The sequence below is a fragment of the Haplochromis burtoni genome, unplaced genomic scaffold, assembly GCF_018398535.1.
Source record: "Haplochromis burtoni strain Fernald_Lab_line unplaced genomic scaffold, NCSU_Asbu1 Contig_24, whole genome shotgun sequence".
Classification (NCBI taxonomy): Eukaryota; Metazoa; Chordata; class Actinopteri; order Cichliformes; family Cichlidae; genus Haplochromis; species Haplochromis burtoni.
Genome location: NW_024582385.1, coordinates 909,314 through 929,676, shown reverse-complemented (window position 1 = coordinate 929,676; position 20,363 = coordinate 909,314). Strand labels below are relative to the sequence as shown.

General features: G+C 44.5%; 1 protein-coding gene across 1 annotated transcript in view; it reads left to right on the top strand.

Moving 5' to 3' along the window:
• Positions 1-10,091, top strand: part of nrip1b (nuclear receptor interacting protein 1b) — a 36,658-nt gene extending 26,567 nt beyond the window's left edge. The window contains exon 2 of the mRNA XM_005935973.3: positions 5,894-10,091. Coding sequence (XP_005936035.1) covers positions 6,356-9,955 — 3,600 coding nt within the window. The 5' untranslated portion in view covers positions 5,894-6,355 and the 3' untranslated portion in view covers positions 9,956-10,091. The remainder of the gene's footprint in view (positions 1-5,893) is intronic.
• Positions 10,092-20,363: the final 10,272 nt, after the last annotated feature.

The following is a 20,363-nucleotide window of genomic DNA, read 5'->3' as shown; positions in this document are numbered from 1 at the left end:
TAATCTTATTGAAATGTCTTGCGCTCAGCTCTGCCCTGCCAAGTGGATTGGTGCTGCTTGAGAGGTTTTTCTCAGAAAAAAGGTTGCACATAATTGTTTTATACTTTATTGGGTTAAATGTGTCTAATTGATTTAAAAGATACCCTTAATTGTGGAACTTTGAATAGCCCTGCATTCTTGCTGATCTAGAGGAAAAACAAAAAAAGAAGTTGTGTTTTTGATGATTCTAATGGAATGTCCCTTCACAGGCCATTATGCCCTGCGATACCATTCTCCGGCTTCACTCGGAGCAAGCATTAGGATGATTTAAAAACTAAAAAGTAGGTCAATGGGAGCATTATGAAAGGCGGAATGATAGTAGAGATGTGTCCTCTTCTTTTTCTGTCACTTAGACCTCTGTCACACACTATAATACTCCAAACCATCCTATATCACTTACAGTAAAAGAAAAAAAGAAGCAGGGCTCTTTTTAACCCAATAAAACCAGACATCTTGCTGACTCATAGCACCAGCCTTCTTAGGGATGATGCCAAGGATATTATGGAAATGATCCATTAAAGGCCAAGGTTTTTTAGCTGGTTTTATCCAGCTTTCAGGGCAGTCTGACAGTGGGACATTTGATCTCAATTGCAAAGTGACTGCAGTCTGTTTCAAGGGCCTAGCTCTGCCTTTTGGTGAGCTGGCCGTTGGGCAATCAGCTGTTCCTATTTCCAGCGACAGTGTTTACAAATGGAAAATGTGTGTTGTTTCGGGAGGGAAATGAGCGCCATTTCAGACAGGCGATGTAAGCAGAAGATTACCTCGGAGCCCAATAGAAACGAATCAGGTATAGATTGATGGCAGCCACGGCTCATTAACAAGGAATGTGTGTGTGTGTGTGTTTAATTGATGCGCTAATTCTCAGCCACTCAGGAAATGGCCCTTGGGTGGGTCTTCCAAATGGCACACAAATATTTACTATGGACGCAAACACTTTGGTAAGCACATCCACGCGAGCCTGGGCATGTAAGGTAAAGAGTGTCCGATGCTGTGATACAGTGCAGGGATACACAGGCTAGTCTGGCTAGCTGCTCAGCTGGGCTATGAAGTGCTTGGATGACTCATCAGCATGCATGAATTCCTCTATCCTGTCTCTCTCTCAACCCTAAGAACTCTTTGTACTGATGAAGTTAAATTCCGCCCCCGCTCCTCATCCAAGGCCAGATGCAGCCTGAGAAGTTTAGCACTCTGGTCCCATTTTCTGAAATGTCCCCAGCACACTCTGAGTAGGATGTTCCAGCAGGCAACCTGTGCTGCTTAAGTCAAGAAATCTGACTTTCCTGCACTCACGTATCGCATTTCCTCCATGCGGGGTGCATCCATGGGTTTGAGCGCGCTCACACGGGGGGTGTGTGCGGGCTATGCATGACTTGTTTGGTCAATGCATCCTAAGAAGTGGGTCAGTATGCCCTAGTTCTCACTGTGTGGGCGTGCGTGTTTCTGTGTATTGCGTTTCAGTGTTATTTTGTCCCGATTGACTTATCTGCAAAAGCATTTTCTTGCTCAGGCTCTCCCGCTGTTCAGTAGCATGTTTATCCTCTTCTTTACCTTTCTCAAGGTGAACACGAGCTTTTTAATTCAACTTTCCTCTCGTGGACTCGTTCGCTTGCGGAAGGCTCGGAGCAACTGCATTTGGTCAGGTAGCTTATGTTTTGTCTTATTTAATCATGTCAGGCCATATTGAATTTACAAATAGCGGTCACGCTGCATGTGTAAGTGAGCTACCCTGTTGAGTATGTGCAGCAGGGCTGGGCTGCAGATTACATGATATAATAGTGTTTAGGCATTGCCTCTCCTTTTAAATTCCTTTAACCTTGACTCCCCTTTAATGCAGGGAGAACACATCTGCCAGGCTGGTGTCAGACATTAGTAATACACACCGCTCAGGCAGCATTGTCACTTTTTATTAACGCCCAGAGCTTTGCATGGACACCAGCTGTTGCATCAAGTGGAAAAGCCTTGGCGGCATGGATGACCTTGACTTTAACTGCCGCTCCTTTGGCTCTTACCCCCGTTTTAATTCTTTTGTTTGGTCTCATACATTTTAAATGGCTTAAGTGGATTACCATTGCTGACGATGAAGGTCGTTTAGAAACTCGCTTTTTTTAAAGATTGGGAAAGGGGAAAAACACTGGATTACCAAGAAGTGTGTTTGTTTGTTCCTGGTGGCGGTGGTGGAGGAAGTGTAATCTGGGGGTTAGGGGAGGAGAGCGAAGCTCACGTTTTAAAACTTAATCCGAGACATCTGCATCGACACGTTCAGTCGACCTTGTGGTGCGACCGAGAGTGCAGTGACCTTTCCTGTTCAGAGTGTCTTTTAAGTACCAGAGGAGTGAAACGGAAAGAGAAATAGATGAAGAGTCAACCAGCCAAGGGATGATGAAGCCTCACCCCCATCCCCATCATTTGCCCTCCCCCGCGCATGTACGTGGCTGACTGTAGGGGTAAAAATCATTTTAGACCGGTGCCTGCTCTGTCATTGGCTGACATTGTCAAGGATAATGGATAATCACCACAGAAACCATACAGCAGCTCATTGGTGTTGTGGGAGGAGGGGGTGGAGGTCAGGCATTTTGGGTGCCACCACCAATGAGATGACATGTTAACAGATGTGTAAGGTCATTTTCAATGTATACACCAGGGGAGAGCATGTAAAAGTAATGCACGCATTGTGAAAGTGGAGAGGAAGAGGGTCGTGTGCTTTAGGGGCTCAGGATGGAGGACAGCTTTCCCTATATTAAGGTCATTTATTTGTTAACAGAGCTGTGCCACTGAGCAGAACGCATTTTCCCGTGCCCTTGCTGTGGCAGGGCTTTTTGACACCGGCTCTGTCATTAAATGCATCTCGAGAGCCTGAAGGGCCTCGCTTTTGTTTCAAGTAATTTGTGCTTTATGTGATGCAGTGAATGCAGCAGCTTTGGACCTCTTGTATATATACTGATATAGTGCAGTGTCAGTGTGTCCCCATGCTACCTTGTCTGCTCTGTATAGAAGTGTCTTTGGGCAAAAACATAGACAAGGTCAACTGTAATTCCAAAGGTTCATTGCCAGCAGCAGAGATTAACAGAATTCCCTGTGTTAAAACTGTCAGTGCTCTTTTTTTGTTTCCCTTTCTCTCACTAACTGTGGGGCTGACTCCCAGCATATTAGTAATGCTGCCAGGCTGTGTGGAAGGTAAACATGCGTACATGTTTACTGTGCCCATCAAACGTGTCTTTACAGGCCGTTCTATTATGATTGTGCTAAGCAGGCTGGCAGGAAAATAGTCTAATCCTGAGCATCTAAGATTAGCATGACAACAGACGTCAGATGGCCCAGTGTGACCAGGTTGGCTTTTGTTGTTGTCAGATTTAGGTCACCAGCTTAAAGATGGCCTTGAACTGTAACTGACGCTGATGGGCCAGTCTCAGTTAACTTATTCACTTCGAGGGAGTGCACCACAAAGAGTCTAATCAACCTATTCTAGACCTTTGGTATGAAAAGGTCTTTTTAAATTGCCAAGCTGATTGTTTTCCTACTGCTGCTCAGACTGATCATCTTAAATCCAGCGTCTAATCCCAGCTCACTTCCAAGGTGGCATTAAAAGTGCCACCTTGTTGCCCTTACTGTCATGACAACCTGTGGACCTTGGCCCCAAGGATGGATTTCAGGCTGATTAGAAGCCTGCCACCTTGTTGTTTCTGGCCCTCGCTGTTGCCCTCTATGTGAAATATTCAGCCCGGTGACTGTGTGGTGGGTTGCCATGGCCTTTCGTCATAATCACTGGCTGCTGTCCTGTCGTGTGACCCGCTATGTCGGTCCGCTCAGCGGACACCAAAGGTGAGGACGGCATCGGGAAAGGACACGGACAGCAGCTGAGGCGAGGTGGAAACTCTGTATTAATTAACCTTTACGGGATGCGGCCAGGACTGTCGGCGGTGCCCTGTATCCACGGAAACCACGCTGACAGGGTTCAGAGCAGAGGTCTCCCAGAGCAGCACTGCTGACAGTGTCATGGCAACTGGCACAATGTTCACCCCAGTGTCACTGGCTCTGCCCTCCTGACAGTGGTGTGGTGTGACAGGTGCACCTGAACCTTAAGCAACCCCTCCCAATAATATAGACGTGCTCGACAGTTAAGTGCACCTTGTCTGTTATATCCTTGATGCAGCTCTGCTCTGTTTATGTGCGGTGCACTGTAAAGCTCCCAAAATGTGCAGAATATTTAGAATAGTAAGAGTTGAGCTTACTATTATAAAGCTGAATTTTATAAGTGGATAAGTGGAAATGTTTTCGGAATGTAAATGTTGTCTCACAGTTCATATGACTTATTTGGTCTCTCTTTGTTATTCGTTTAATTGTTAAAAAGTAGTGTAGCACTGTAATTCTGTTACTTTAGGTATGCATGAGCAATGTAACTCATTACATGCTACAATCAAAGGGAATTAAATGACAATTACTTTGCAGAACAAGAATGATTCTCCGCTCTTGTTCTGCATGTAAAAGATACTGAAATTCACTACAAATATTTTTTTTTTCACACTGAAAAGAGTGAACAATTGTTAGCAATGATGGGAAGTGACGCTTGCAAACTGCTTCACTCGTGGCTCCACAGCTAAAACACAACCTGAGCAGTTTACAGTAGATTTAAAAGAAAAAACCATGGCTAAATGCACAAAATTAATAAAGACGTACAACTATAAAATGTGCTATAGGGAGAAAATGTCGCACAAACTCACAATACTTAAGGAAGGGGAATTTTCAAGAAAAAAAAAAGTTCACAGTGCTCAGTGTGTGAACCTTTGAGTTTATTTGGGTAACACTGTGGCGTGGTGGTTAGCACTGTTGCCTCCCAGCAAAACGGTTCCAAGGTTTCCTGCCTTTCTGTGTGGAGCTGTGCATGTTCTCCCCGTGTTTGCGCAGGTTCTCTTCGGGCACTCAGGCTTCCTCCCACTGTCCAAAGACGTGCAGTTAGTGGGGTTAGATCAACTGGTGATTCTAAATTGCCCCTAGGTGTGAATGTGAGTGTGAATGGTTGTCTGTCTTTCTGCTAGCCCTGTGGCAGACCTGTCTGTACCCTGCCTCTTGCCCCCTGGCAGCAGGGACCCTGATTTGGAGAAGTAAATAGATGGATTATTTGTAGCTCAAAGCACTCCTCCCATAAATCAAGTTACTTCTGGTTTTGCACTTCTGATTAAAGGAAAAAGAATCGGGGTCAAAAACGCGAAGCCCAGCTGGCCAGGTGTTAATAAAGATAACGCAGCAGTAAGATTATACATGCGTCTATATGTGCCTCCGTGCACACATTCGTTCCTGTGTCTAGGCATGAACGCTTAAAGGCTTACTAGTGTGCATGTGACATGGGGAGCGGGTGGGTGGCTCATGCTTTATGTAGTCCAAGGTTTGTGTCGTGTGCGATGCTGCTCAAGTGCATAAGGAGCAGGGGGCGGTGGGGGTGGTGGTGGTGGGGATAATCCACTGAAATGACAAGCTGCATAAGGAATTATTCACAGCTCTCACAAGGCCCTTTGCTTTTGAAAGACATTGCTGCGAGGGGCTTACTGCTCGAGACCTGAATGTTTTCAAGGTAGTGGGCCTGAATTTTCAATTTGGATCCAATCAGGCCTAATCTACATTTGTCGTCTGTTCGGTGGCTGTGAGGGGAGAGTGCAGAGAGGAGAAGGAGCCGTGTGCAGTCAATCTGAAATGTTGCTAAGTAACAGAGACGGCAGACAAGGTGGTGAAATGAATGTGATATAGTGCTGTGTAAATCCCTGCTTCTCACACAGTTTCTCCCCTTTTCTCTTTTTTCTCCCCCCCACTCTACCCAACCTTCTCGTCCTCCCTCTTTTCTGTCTCTCGCTCACTGCCATAGGTCCCCCCCATGTGAGATCTGCAAAGCTGAAAGGCGCCGCTGACAGAACCACAGCCAGGCCATAGGACAGACATCCCAAACATCCACAGCCACGGAATGTGTCAACATCTTTGTGGTGAAATCCCGCTGACTCCTCAGTTGCTTTTCACATAAGCCTCGAGCTGGGCCTTCTGGGATCCTGCGGCGTTTAAAGGCATACAACAATGCCTGGGAGGCCTACCTGCCCCGGATTGTCTCCAGCCATGGTTGCTGTTTTAACACAGTGGTGACTGTGCCCACTACAGAGAGGATCACATCCATCTAGTGCATCCACCCCTCCCCTCTGCTGTACACTGACTCGGTGAAATAGCCTGCCCGCTTTTTGGTATTTAGGAAGTACATGCCACTGTCAACCAGATGACCTAGTGGACATATTTCCCAGTAAGAAGTGCTGAGCCATACGAGGGGATCCTAGTATTGAACATGACTCATGGGGAGGAGCCTGGCCCTGAGACACACAAGGATTCAGCTGTTCTAACTTATCTGGAAGGTTTACTGATGCATCCAGTGGTGGCCGGGCCTGGGGCCACGGCAAGTGGGAGGTCTGAGGCTGCCCACAGCAATCAGGAGCAGGGTGATAAGGTGGGTGGGCCCTTCCAACTGCCCAACCATGGACCCACAGCTCCCAAGGGTGGAACCAATGGGCCCACTCTGGGTTCTTCTCAGCACCTCAAGAAAGCCCGCTTACTGCGCTCGGGAGCTTGGAATGATCCAGGGAACCAGCGAATGAGCTCACCCCCAGCGGAGCTGAATGGCCAAGTGGGAGGGATGCAGAATGGAGCACTAGAGGGATCTCCTCATGCTGGAGAGAGCACCCTGCTTGCGTCACTGCTTCAGTCATTTAGCTCACGACTTCAGAGTGTGGCGATGTCTCAGCACTCTAATAAACCCCCGAGTGAGTGTTCGTCTCCATCCAAGGCGCCACCTGCAGACAAAGAGCCACTACCTGTGTACGGGACAGCCTCAAGCCGCTTAAAGGGCCTGATGAGAAAGAGCAAACTTCAGAATCATAGCAACACACCTTACAGTCGTCGTGGACACAGCCAGGACAGACCCCCAGAATCACCTCGCTCAGCACACAGTGCCACGCCTCCTGCTGCTCCTACAGCTGCAGATTCAGTTTCCTGTGCAGAGCGACTGAAGGCCGTGGCTAACATAGTGAAAATCCGCTCTAGTCCGGCGCCTTCACCTAAGCCCAGTGTCGCCTGCAGTCAGCTGGCCCTGCTGCTGTCCAGCGAAGCCCATCTCCAGCAGTATTCCAGGGAGCATGCACTCAAAGCACAGCTCTCTGGAAGATCAGCCAGCGAAAGACTAGCTGCCATGGCAAACCAGCAGCACAACCAGGACAAAAGGCCACCCAGTCTGCCCGGAGCTCCAGACACGCTAAGCTCCTTAACAACCCAAAATGGAATGACAACAACCACCACAGTAACGACAACACTCCCTCGAATGGCCCTGTCAAATCCACAGAGCCCCTCTTTGCTGCGTGGCCACAGCCAAAGCTCCCCACCCACTCCCCCACGTGCTCCAAGCCACACTCACAGCCAGCCACCTCGGGAGAAACGAGGCTTTGACTCGCGTCCAACCCGCCCACCCCAGACATGCAGTAGCTTGCTGCTGCTGCTGCTGAACAATCACAACAACCAGAAGCAGCTGACCAAGAATGGGCATTTGGAGGACAGCTGTGGCATTCTGCCACCAAGTGGCTCCTCTTCAGTCACCTCAGACAGCGAATGCTCCACCCAGGAGCGGAGCCTGACCAAGGACAGCAGCGATGCCGAGAGCTCCTACTCGAGTTGCTCACCCATTGACCTCTCCATGAGAAGCCGTGTCAATATGCAAGATGGAGGGCTCAAAACTACAGTTCCCTCTTCCTCCGCCTCTTTCACCTCTACCCTCTCTACTTCCGCCCCAGGTGCATTCTCTCCTCAAGCTTCTGCTCAGCCCCCCACCACAACTTTATCTCCATCTTCTACTGTTGTCTCCTCTGTTTCCACCTCTATTTCTTCCTCTTCCTGTATCTCTACCTCTTCCCTGGACAAACTAACAGAATCTTTAATAAACAAGTGGAAGCCAGAGCCATCAGGATCAAAGGTGTCCAAGGGCAAGGACCCTGAAATGAGCCCAGACCTAAAGTCCCACCCTAAAGTCACACTCATGCAGCTTCTTCTTGAGCGCAGAAATAATGAGATGGTTAAGAAAAATGTTGGTAACCAAGATTCACCTCTTGATGTAACTGTAGCCACCATGTCTCGAAACCAGCCAAAAGGACTGGTATCTTGGGAAGAGGCGAGGACACAAAGCCCCATAGATAGGTCTGTAGCTCCAGCTCAGCCCCTCTACTCACTTGGCCGTGACCCAAGCGGTGCTCTGTCCCCATATTCCTACCCTTCCCCCAACGTCCAATCCAGCCCACTGGATTTGTGTAAATCTAAAACCTTCCCTGCTGAGAAGGCCTCAGAGCCCGCCTTCAGTGCTAGTAAACTGTTACAGAATCTGGCTCAGTGTGGGACAGCTTCCTCCCCACCCACCCCCTCTGGTAAAGGGCTGGGCCAGGAGCACGATGCCAGCAGGCCCCTTGCCCTTTTGGAAAGACTCAATGCTCCAATCGGCAGGACCACCACCACCACTCCACTCTCTGATGGAGCTTCAGGTAGTGGCACACCCTTCAGTAGGAAGGAAGCTTCTCCTCCTTCATCACAGATTGAGAACCTTCTGGAAAGGCGCACCGTGCTGCAGCTCCTTCTAGGAACAAGCTCAGCTACAGCGACTGTGAGCCGCAAAGACAGGCCTAGTGGCAGTGGCAGGAGGAGTGTGGAGGCAGCGGGGGGATGCAGTGAGAAGAACCCTGGTGCTCACGTCACCTGCGACAGCTCCAATGGCCCCCCTCTGGATGTAAAGGTCAAATCGGAGCTCATGGAGGACGTGGGACCATCCTCTGCCATGTCTGAGGACGTGATTGGCAGAAAGAGGCTGAGTTGCTATGAGAAGAATAGCCTCGTCTCAGATTCCCAGCAGGACTTAAAGGCTGAACCCCGGCCTGCAGAGGTTATAGCAAAATATGGCCTCCTCAGCCAGTTGCTTAAACAACAGACTGCTACCTACTATACCAGTGCTGCTATGCAGGCTGACACACAGCTCAGACAGGTTAAAGAGGAACAGAGGGAGTATCCGAGCCCAAGCCCTAAGAAGAGGCGGCTCTGTTCAGATCGGACTGATAATTTGAGTAACATCAGCTCTCCAAGAGCAGTGGACAGTGGTGACACAAATATTTTTGCCTCCTCTGTTGTTCCGGTAGAGCCTCAGCAGCAGAGGACTCTAAAGGAAGAAGAGGTTCCTCCAAAGAGCCCACCGAGTGAAACCCTTACACGAGAGAGCCGGGGCTTCAATGTGCTCAAACAGCTGCTGCTCTCCGACAACTGCCTAAAGGAGCTGTCCCAGCAGCCCCGGGGGGCGCCCAGTCCTTCCGTCCTCCAGACCAACGGCAAGGCCAACGGTAGCATTCTCACTCAGCCTGCCCAAAATCACAGCTTCCTCCAACTGCCCAGCTGGCATCCCCACGGTTCCCTCAACTCAGGGTTTCCAAGTAATCTCAGACCACTACCCACCCCTCCTCCAGGTGACAGTTCTCTGCGCTCCCCTTGGAGTCGCCACCCGTCCCCGTGGCCCATCACTCAAAAACGGGAGACGCCTACTTTAGTCAAACAGGAGCCTGAGAGCCCTGTGCGGTGGAGTAGTCAAGAGAACGAAGAGGAGGACGAGGGTTGTGACTCAAACCCAGACTCTCCACGGCTCTCGCGGTCCAACCCCATCCTATATTACATGCTGCAGAAGGGCAGCATCCAGCTAAGGAAGGAGGGGAGAGATCAGGCAGAGGGAGCCCATTCTGTGGTCAGAGTTAAAGAAGAGCCTATCAGTGACATGCATGCCTATGAACGCAGCCTGAGCTCTACCCCTCAATCACCCACCCACAACGACAAGCACAGCCATGAGAGCCAGGGGCTGAGCCAGTCGTCTGAGTAGAATTTGTATCAACTGCAGAAAAATAGAAATGGAAAGAAATTCACTGACTCTGTTTGTTTTTCATTTTTTGAATGACTTGCCAAATTGGTCTGATGAGACAAATGACAAAGAATGCAAATTGAATGATTTTTTTTTTCAGGTGGCATAGAGCAAATTCAGATGCACTTCTGCATCGATTTTTAAATAGTGAGGTCATGGAACGGTACAAAACAGCTGTATCTTAGCAGAATGCCACAAAAGCCAAAACTGTGCATCAGTCACAGATCAAACCTTCCCATCACTGATTGTCATGCACTACATTTTGTACTACAATGTTAATTACGGAGCCCTCCTTTATTATTGTTATTTTTTTTTACACTTTCTTACTATTTGAACTGTACACATATCACTACTCCAAGTCCTCCTGTTGCCTGCCATAAAACATTTAGAAAGAACATTTCAAGCAACATCCATTATTGATGACTCTAAAAATGTTAGTGCTCAGTTCAGTGGACATTTATTTATTTTCTCCATCAGAACATTTCCAGATAGACAGAGACCCATCAATTTTAGATAAGATTCCAAATAGTCACGGCGGTCTATTACAACAGTGTCCGTGCTAAAGTCATTCAGAGGACCTTAAAAAACGGCATTTGGCGAAGATCCTGTCACGACGAATGCTTTGTTCCTCGGGATTCACGGTGTGGCACAATTACCAGTGGAGAAGGAATATATCGTTGGCGCTTTAAACGGTCACAACTCATTGTTTTCGCTTTTATTTGAAGTGCGTGTTTCGAGGCCAATATTCGACAGTGCAAATTCAGGGCACTATGTTTGCAGATTGAGCCGTTTGGAGCAGATGGGTCAACAGAGCGAGCGCGGCTCTTACAGTTGAGCAACTGCGTGTAAGCAGGTTTCTAGAGCAACAGTTAAAAAGGCAGTGTGTGAGAAACTTATCTTGCGACCCTGGTTAAACCCAAGGCACTTTTCTTCATGCACACAGAAACTTTTGAGTGTGACGCACATGGCTTTTTCCTTTTCATTTCACTTAAAAGGAGTACCCAGACTTTGCACTATCGAGTCCTTGGAGTCCTTTTCAGAATCATTTAATGGCATGTGATAATAAAAAAGAAAAAACAGTCAGTATTGTTATCTGTTGAGAATTTGACAGTTTGTGATTTTTTTTCCCTTTATTTCTTCACTATTGTGGTTTATAGATTTTTTTTATTGTTATTATTATTTGTTTGTGGCAGTCTCTTATCTCATAAAATGTCAAAAGAATTGCATGATAATAAAGAGAAGACCACAGGTACATCTTTGTTTTGAAAGCAGCTGGATGTGTGTACCTGCCCCCAGCAATCACCAAGACCTTTTGGTGTCTTGAGGGATATCTGGTTGATCTAGCTCCTTATTTTTGGATCGTACTGTACTCTTTTCAGTTGATCTCACATACTGCTTTATCGATTTTAGTCTCGTGATCTTTTTACTACATATGAAGTATGTCTCTTCAATTATTAATACATTTTCACAATGGTTAAATATATTTGTGTAAATAGTACTTTCAGTATGAAAGATGACTATTTTGTAATGTTTAAGAAAAGATATTACCCTAGTTTTTAATGCCCTGATATGTAAATATGAATTATATGCGTACAAGTGTACATACAAAGGCCGAGGATGCTATGCCCATCGTTTTCCTTTTTTCTTTTTTTCTTTTGGTTGGTTTGTTCTCTGCATGTGTCTCTATGTGGTAAATGATAATCTATCCTGCGCTGTGTTGTGTAATAATGTCTGACTTTCCTCACTGCTGCCTGTTGCATGCAGACGCATGGGAACTACCTGTGTATCCCTACTGGTGATGGGGGAAAATGTCAAGTCTTAAAATAGGTCTTTTATATCACAGAGAGAGAGAGAGGCTGGTTTAGAATATGAACAGTCCCTAAATAACCACAGACTGTTGAGCAAGTTGATTTAAAAAAAAAAATGTGTGGAAAAATAAATGTGCATTGAATATTTTTGTGATTATTCTTTTCTGTTACTGGTTAACAAAGCTCTGTGGAAGAGTTTGGGGGGATGTAGGTGGGGGATTGACGTACAATCATAGATCTGCATTGTGCATCTAAGAAATACATTTGTAGCAGCAAATATATATATAAATATATATATTAAAAAAAGGATGTTTCATTTTTTTCATGTGAAGACCTGAAACATTATTTCATTTTTTTATGTTTTCATTTTTGGTGTTCATTTGCACTGATATCTGAAAAATAAAGGACTAAAATGCATGACCTAGTATGACTGTGTTCCTCTCTTTCCAGTTCAGCAGCCAGCAGTGTGCTGGGACCAATGTCGGGACAGTGTTTGCTCATTTGTAGCGCCCCTCTTCTTTTAACAAAGTCAAATAGTGAATGTGTAGAAGCTGAACTTTAGATGGAGGCATGCTGTCCTATACTGTTCCAGACCATCAACAGTGCTGTGTCTTTTTTTCCATGATGCACAAAATGTTTTTAGTTTCAGGGCAGGCCAGTTCACCTGTAATCTTCTACTATGTTGCTGGTGGAATTGTGTATCTGAAAAATGCAAGGCCTTTTCATTGAGCCTCATTTACTAAGCTTACATTGTGATTTATTAATATTTTCATACCTGGATTTTCCGTACTTTAGAAACAACTTTAAAAGTCTCTCTGACCATGTATACAAACAAATGATAGCCTGGTTGCCTTTAAATTTGAATACTACTACTACAGCTACTAATAATAACACTACAATGGAAAAAAAGAATGTATGTAAATGACATTTAGCATTAGCAGCTTCAAATAGCACTCTTCTAGTGGGTTCTGCTGAAAAGCATTTTGAAACTACATGCTACATTAGCATACACAGACTGATACTACGAATGCACTGCAAACACTTTAGTCTCCCTCACAGCCACAGTCAGTTGAGAATTACCCCAACATGCATGTTTTTGCACAGGGAGAACATGTAAACTGTACAGACAGGGTCAGACCAGGCCATGTATTTAATAAGGCATTCCAGGATCATAAAAAGATGACATTTCTAGCCAAAATTAGACACAACCACATCTTTTTAAGGCTGCAACAGGCCGATTAGATTTAGCCCAGATGTTGCTTCATTGACATGATCAGCCTAGTTGTTGTGAGCAGTCACTTTAACACAACCAAAGCAACTAGCAGTGAAACTGAACAACTACTGCACCCCAATATCAGAGTAAGGTTTAACATTAAAGCACATTATTATTTAAAGAAAATGACATCAAAGCCAAACAGCGCTGCGTGCAATCAAAGAGTCCGATCTATTAAAAGAGTGAGAGGATGTCCTGTATTTGCCCCTAAACCCCTGCTTCTGAGTTGGCTGCTGTTCACTGTGTTGCCGAGTCTTTAACAAAGGCAGGAAAGACACTGAAAGAAGGGAGGACACGTGAAGGTCACCAGATGCACACGGAGTGCCCAAGGATGTGCCCTACACAAATGGAACATATATCTTTGATTTAGAGCCTACAATAGATTTCTTTGTGCGGTCGTTACAAAACCTTAATTCTCGTGTCCCATCTGGAAAATTGTCCATTTAGCGATAGTTTTCTCGACTTGAGAAAAAACAGCCTGTAGCGTGAGATTTCCTAAAGGTGAGGACAAGTTCAAGCTAAACTTCCCCTGCACCGTCTGAATATGAAGTCCAGCGAGTGAACAGACAGCTTTTTGTCTGCAGTGCACTTTTGAAATTGCAGCACAGTTCCTCAGCCCTGACTTCCCTTTTATTTAATCCTCCCCATGACTGACTGCACTCTCTTTAAACTCCCAGTAACCTTTCCCCTCAGTGAACTTCTCCATTTCAAGATTCTTATCAACGCTGAACTACCAGTAACCTCTCGATTTCCTCTGATTGCCGGAGCAGCGGCAAGCTTAAAGTAGGCGGCTGCGAGTTTAAGCTGAGGTCAAGGTGTAAAACTTGACAATCGACTGTTTGTCTGTGGCTTCGCTCTTTGATTTCCTGACCTCAGCATGAGGCCAAAAGGATGTAAACGCTGCACATAAGGCCGCCAGCGACTCAACTGCAGACCAAGCACTCGGAAGTCCCACGACAGACGTTTTCATAGTTACGAGATGTCCAGAAATGATTTCCTGGCATTGCAGATGCTTAGTCTCTGACAAACAACTTAATGACTGCACTTAACGTGCTGGGCCAAGGGTTTATCTGCATGGGAACTTGTTCGAAACAGCAAGCCTGACGACTTTAGTGTAAATGAGATGCTTTCCTCTTTATGTGCTTTGTTTATTCACATGGAGGCCATACAGAGCTAACACTTGTCACCAGTCGTCTTAGTGATGGGTGTGATAAATCCGCTCCCAGATGTTTCATCGCCCTTTTCTTAGCGAAGCCTTTGAACTTTGAGCATGTGATTTGACCTCAAATGTTATGTAAACATACGCGTGCGCACGCACACACACACTCTGTCACACATACGATCTAATTAGCATTTTATGGGTCTCATGTCCCATTTGGAGTGTCATTAAAGTAGAATATATAAATAAAAGGCTGATATGCCTCACAGATACCAGTCCAACTGTTTCTGTACTTTGCCTTGAGGTGATGCTTCTCCAGAGGCTGGATGAGCAGAGCCACAAGTCAGTATTCAAAAGGATTGAAGCGAAACACCTGGGGAAAGTCGTGCACTGAGGAAAAAAAGGTCCCAACGTTTGATTTCACAACCTTATACTAGCCCTCCCTCCCCGAGGCTTTTGAAGATGTACCTCTTTGTGAAGTCTTTCCCTTAACCCCCCTCCAGGGTCATGACCTCTTGCCTCACCTCCCTCGACCTGACCTGGCTGATCCTGTTTCCCGGGACAGGATCAACTGTTGGCCCCGCAGCTGTAGCTCCCCCTCCCCTCTCTTCCTACCCCCCCGACACCTCCTCTGCACACATATGCACTCAAACCACAAACCACATCTCCCTGCTTCCGCTCCCCAGCAATACACTCAGGCCACTCTCGCAATCTCTCATGTAAATATGACAAGTGGCGGCATGGCTCAAGCCCTTTCTTTTCTTTTGAGCTCGATAGCCTCTTGACCCTCACTGTTTCCCATGGCCTCCCAGTCCTCATACATGATGTGGTAATTATTCACGAATGACTAATAGCCCAAATGTGCAGAGAGGCTGCAGAGAGGGTGAACACTGCAAGTGAAAATACAGCAGCTCTGATCAGCGATGGCAGTTTTATAAAGCTTCCTTACTTATGTCCATGTGCAGGCCTGTAAACAGGCCCGATGTAATATTCATGATGAGTGAGAGTCCCTGTAGTCCACAGAGCAGGCTGTCAGCTTGAGGGATCTTGGCTGACACTAAAAGAACATGGATGGTATTTGCCATGTCAGATAAGCACAAGGGTAAATGTTTTACAAACTGGCTAGGGAGAGCTAGCAGTGTCAGTCTCCTGTCTGCCGGCGTCTTGTATTGCTTCTGATCATCTCAGAAAGTTTCTCCTTTCAAAGAAGTTCTCGCTTACACATCCTGAGGTATTCGATTAGTAATGACGGGAGCGAGCATTCCTGTTTTCATAGGCGATTAAGCTCACGCTTGATCTGAATCTTAATTTTCTCAGTTTGAAATCGAGTGACAGCAAACAATGAACTGCCATCTCTTTATTTTCCACCTCTCTCATGTGAACGATGTCATCTTCGAGAAACGTTTTTACCGCTAATTTCCTGTATGAATCGTGACACTGTGGTTGATCTGCAGGGTCATGAACTTTTCAAGTAAACATCTCTCAAAATCCCCGGTACAGTGAGAAAGGGCAGTTTAGTGTCAACCAGTCTGGCTAAGACCAGCTTGGGATGTGAACTTTGTGCAGACTTAGGATGAAGCCTGCCAAACTTAACTCTGTTGAATTAGCTTTCTAATATTCAACTCAGTGTGAAGTCATAAAGGGAAAAAACAGAATGAAGCTGTATCTGGCAGTCAGAGGGGATTTGGTTGCATTTCAGAAAGTGAAGATGTTATGTTAAGAGCACTTATTAGTTTGACAGCATGATACAATATTTAGAAGGGAAGACGATCCATAAGACACGGGGAGGAACACCAGTTTACCTTTATATGGGAATATAATAGCTCCAGATTATAAATGCTGCCCCTGTACTCGTGTGGCATGCCTCATATTTTAATCATTAGCTTGTTTGTTTAGTGTTGAGTTTTTTCAGCCTGCCAGCAGCAGGAGTTTATGGACGACAAAGTCTTGATGTTGCTATGAAATTTTGCACAGATGTCTACGTTTCACAGGAGATTAATCTTATCGACTGTGAGGAACTTTAACTATAGGGCCACCAGCAGAAACTGAATTTTTTTCTCTTTTGCATTTAAATATGACATTTTACGTCATGGTTACCAGGTTATATATGATCTTGACAATCCCACGACTCTTCATTCATCACTGTGGTTCTCAAACTGGGCCCCACAGCAACTGCAGATGGAGCATAGATGCCCATTTTTGTAGGACAAATGAATCTTGATTTTTCTTTATTGTCAATAACTTACTTTATTTAGGAAAATCTTGCTGTGTAGCTTCAAGCTGGGTGTTTTTGCCATGTTACTGTTTAAAGGCTGGATGAGTGAGGCGTAGAGCTAACAAAGGAACTGGGGGACACAGTCTAGAAACTTGCAGTTACAGGGTAAGGCATACATGTCCTTAATTTATCTTAATTTACAATATTAAGATCATGTTTTAAATAAAACTTGAAGCTAGTAAATGAAACTATAAACCAATTAGGAAAGCATTTACTGAAGAGGGAGCCCAAGGGTCATGTTCCAACAGACTCTCATTCACAAAAGTCATCCCTTTCTGGTCATTAGAAGTCAAGTTCAAGGCAGTGCCTCACTGGCATCACCTTTCAGACCCGGCAGGTATTCATCTTTTTAACAGATCAGATGTGACTGATGAAATTTGGGGGACAGATTTACGAACACATTACGCCAGCACACACTGGGTTTTGGTGTAAAAAAAAAAAAACAAAAGAAAAAAAAACCCCAGAATATTTAAAGTGCACAAACTGATTTTCTAATGTTTTCTAATGTTTGCAACATGCAATTTACAGCCAGCTGGACTTTTTCTTTGTATGAAATAGAAATGAAATGACTGTGCTTCAGAAAATAGCACAACTTAAGTGAATCACCTCTAAAACTAACCACACCTATCAGCACGCAGACACTATGTTGCCACGTTTGTTCAATCTGGAGTTCTGAATTTCTGAAGCTGCATTTATGTGCTTTAGGTCAGCAGTCCCCAACCTTACGCCACGGACCGGTTTATGACTGACAATATTTTCACAACCTTTAAGGTGTCGTGGATTATATATTATAAAAATAATAACATTAAAAACCGATAAAAACCCTGAGAACCATCAATTTCACACCTGAGCCTCAACTCTCGCAGCCCGGTACCAAACAACTCACGGACTGGTAATGGTCCGGGGCCCGGGGGTTGGATACCGCTGCTTTAGATGGAAAGAAAATGGGGTCATCATAAAGAGTGTGATTAATTTTATTGTTCAGAACTGTTGTATGATTGTCTGCATTATGAACTGCCTTCATTCTGGATGTCATAGATTCAACAAGATGCAGGAAGCATCACTTACAGATATTGGTCCTTTTTAACATGTTAGTATCAACGCAGCTCAAGAAACCAGTTTGTGATTATTTAAATTTTGTAACCTGCTCGAAGCATGGTCAGCAACAACACTCAGGTACGTCGTGGTCAATAAATGATGCTGATAATTTCATGTTTCTATGATTTCTATGGTGAACAAACTTATTTTTTTGAGATGACGTGATGCAATCTAGCAACAGTGGTTAGTTGCCTGGACTCACAATATCATAAGATATCACAAAATTTATTCACTGAGGTTATAAGAGGCAGAAACGCATACACACACCATGTGTATGCTATTGCTATTTATTGTAGTTTAACCTGTCAAGGACAAAAACGTGAAGAAAATTCTGTATCAAGCCTTGTAATCATAGCTTCCCTACTTTTTTTTTCAAGCTTTGAGTGACAGCTCTGTGGCGCAGTGGTTAGAAATGTTGCCTAACAGGAAGAAGATCCTGAGTTTGAATCCACCATCTGGCCGAGGCCTTTCTGTGTGGAGTGTGCATGGGTTCTCTGGCTTCCTGCGACAGTCGAAAGACATGCAGTTAGTGGGATTAGGTTAACTGGTGATTCTAAATTACCCGTGAGTGTGAATCAAAACGGTTGTCTGTGTTTGTCTTCATTAGACTGGCGACCTGTCCAGGATGTACGCCGCCTCTCGCCCTGTGAGAGCTGGGATAGGCTCCATTGCCCCCCGGCAACCCTGATAAGGACAACTATGTGAATTTGTTATAAATTGGAGGGAAAAAAGGTGTGCATGATAAATTTTATGTTAACACGCCACAAAATACCTCCTTAAATGAACTTAAAACAATCACAGAAAAGATTTCTACATTAATAAATGACTTTCTATTAGCATTAAGTATTTTTGTTGGGCTAATGTAATGTAATGGGTTGGATCAGCTCAATGAAGTTGGACTCAACTACAGTAAATAAGTCAATTCATCATTAATTAATTAAGTTGGCTTAACTCAAGTAAATTAAGTTGAAACAACAGAATCAGTCCCGTGGAAATGCTTTCCATTTTTTACGTGAATCCAAATAATTTTTTCGTGCAGGGAGTGACAGTTAATTGTGTACACAAAGAAGATGATACTAAACAATCCTCATGTAATTTCTGTCAACAAGGTCGAGATGAGCAGTAAAACACAGACTAATGCTGCTTTTGTTAAGCTTTATAAAAAATGTACTGAATTTGAAACATAGTTTATTTGGGAAGTGGTGAAAGTCCTGCCCATTATCTGGGAAAGACACCTTGAAAATGGCTGAAATCCTCAAAAATAATGATCTTGTCAGGATACCCGACATCGAGCCACGACAGAGTTTAACTACTTCATTCTTTACGCTGTCATAAAATCAATGCTCCTGCTGCACTCTAAGCTTCAAAAAAGCAAAGGGGAAAAACACAATCAGTGTTATTTTAAAATGAAACAAGCTTTGTATTATTGTTGGCACGACAGCTCCCGAAAAAATGCAGTGATATGTCTTCACTGCCGGTAGACGCTGCTGTGCTGCGACGGTTTAAGGCACCTGATCATTTCCATATCACATAGGAACATCTATGGTAGTCCCATTGAGTCTGTATTCTAATTTACTTAATAAGAAAATCAAATCCCGAGATGTCCACGGATCTTGCTTGTTTCCAGGAAATATATATATATATTCCACACTAAAGCAGAACCATGGTCCTGCTTTAGTGTGAAGAAAAATGCTTTCAGATGACCCATCAGTTTTTACAGCTTCATGTTTTATGACATATAAATTTGCTGTTGGGGAACAATAAGTGAGTAGTGTTGAAAACAACCACTGAGGTTTGCTGCATGAAAAAACAAAGACTGGATTTGATTGATTTACTGATTGGCCGTCTGCTTTCCTTTGCAGCTTCTGTAGATGCATTGTATTTTCTTTTCCTGTTTATAAGTTACCCTCACCTGAATGGCTTGTATTAACAAATAAGCCTTTAAAACAAATGATGTGTTTCAGTGCGATCGGAAAACCTGCACTCCTCGCAGTTATATGTACTTTTATGCTGACTCTTTTTCTTAAAGACGTCATGGACTCATAAAAAAATTCAGATAGATAGATAGACTTTAAACCAAATCATTCTTGCACACTGGCTCGTGTCTAAAACCCCTGAGGAAAAAAAACTGAAGAAAACCTGGCAGGTACAAAAGCAGACTCAAGAGCAGCACATGGCCCATAACCATACAGGTATTTCAACATTTTGTTTCCAAAACATTGTTGCAATATAATGTGTATACAGAAAGTCTGCTTGAAGCCAACCCAACCTGGTCTGTTTGCAAAGGGTCTTATTTTAGCCACAAATGAAGCACCATAGTTGGTTCATTTGCTTAAAGAGGGAGATCCTGGGGGGAAATGGGCACATCTCAAAACATTTTTAAGCATTAATTTTCTAGTTCTGCTTATTTTTATTATCTTTCAGGTTCCACGGAGCTGGTATAGCCAGAACATTTGCTAAATTAAAGAAGCAAAACTGACTGTGAAATCTCATCGGTGCAGTCGTGGATTAACTGAATTCTACAATACAATAACGTGTAACTGTTTTATTCAGTATGCGGGGTAAACCTTTATCCCACATATTGGTGTGGCAGGTCTAAAAGGCAGGTCTATGTCCTGGAGCACGGGCTCATCATGTTGTTGCATTTTCACATATATTAGAAATTTCAATATATTTAAATGGCTTCAATAAGTAAATCCAGTTGTATCTCTGTGACAAGATGCAAGAAAGTATCAACATTTTACTCCTTTATGAAG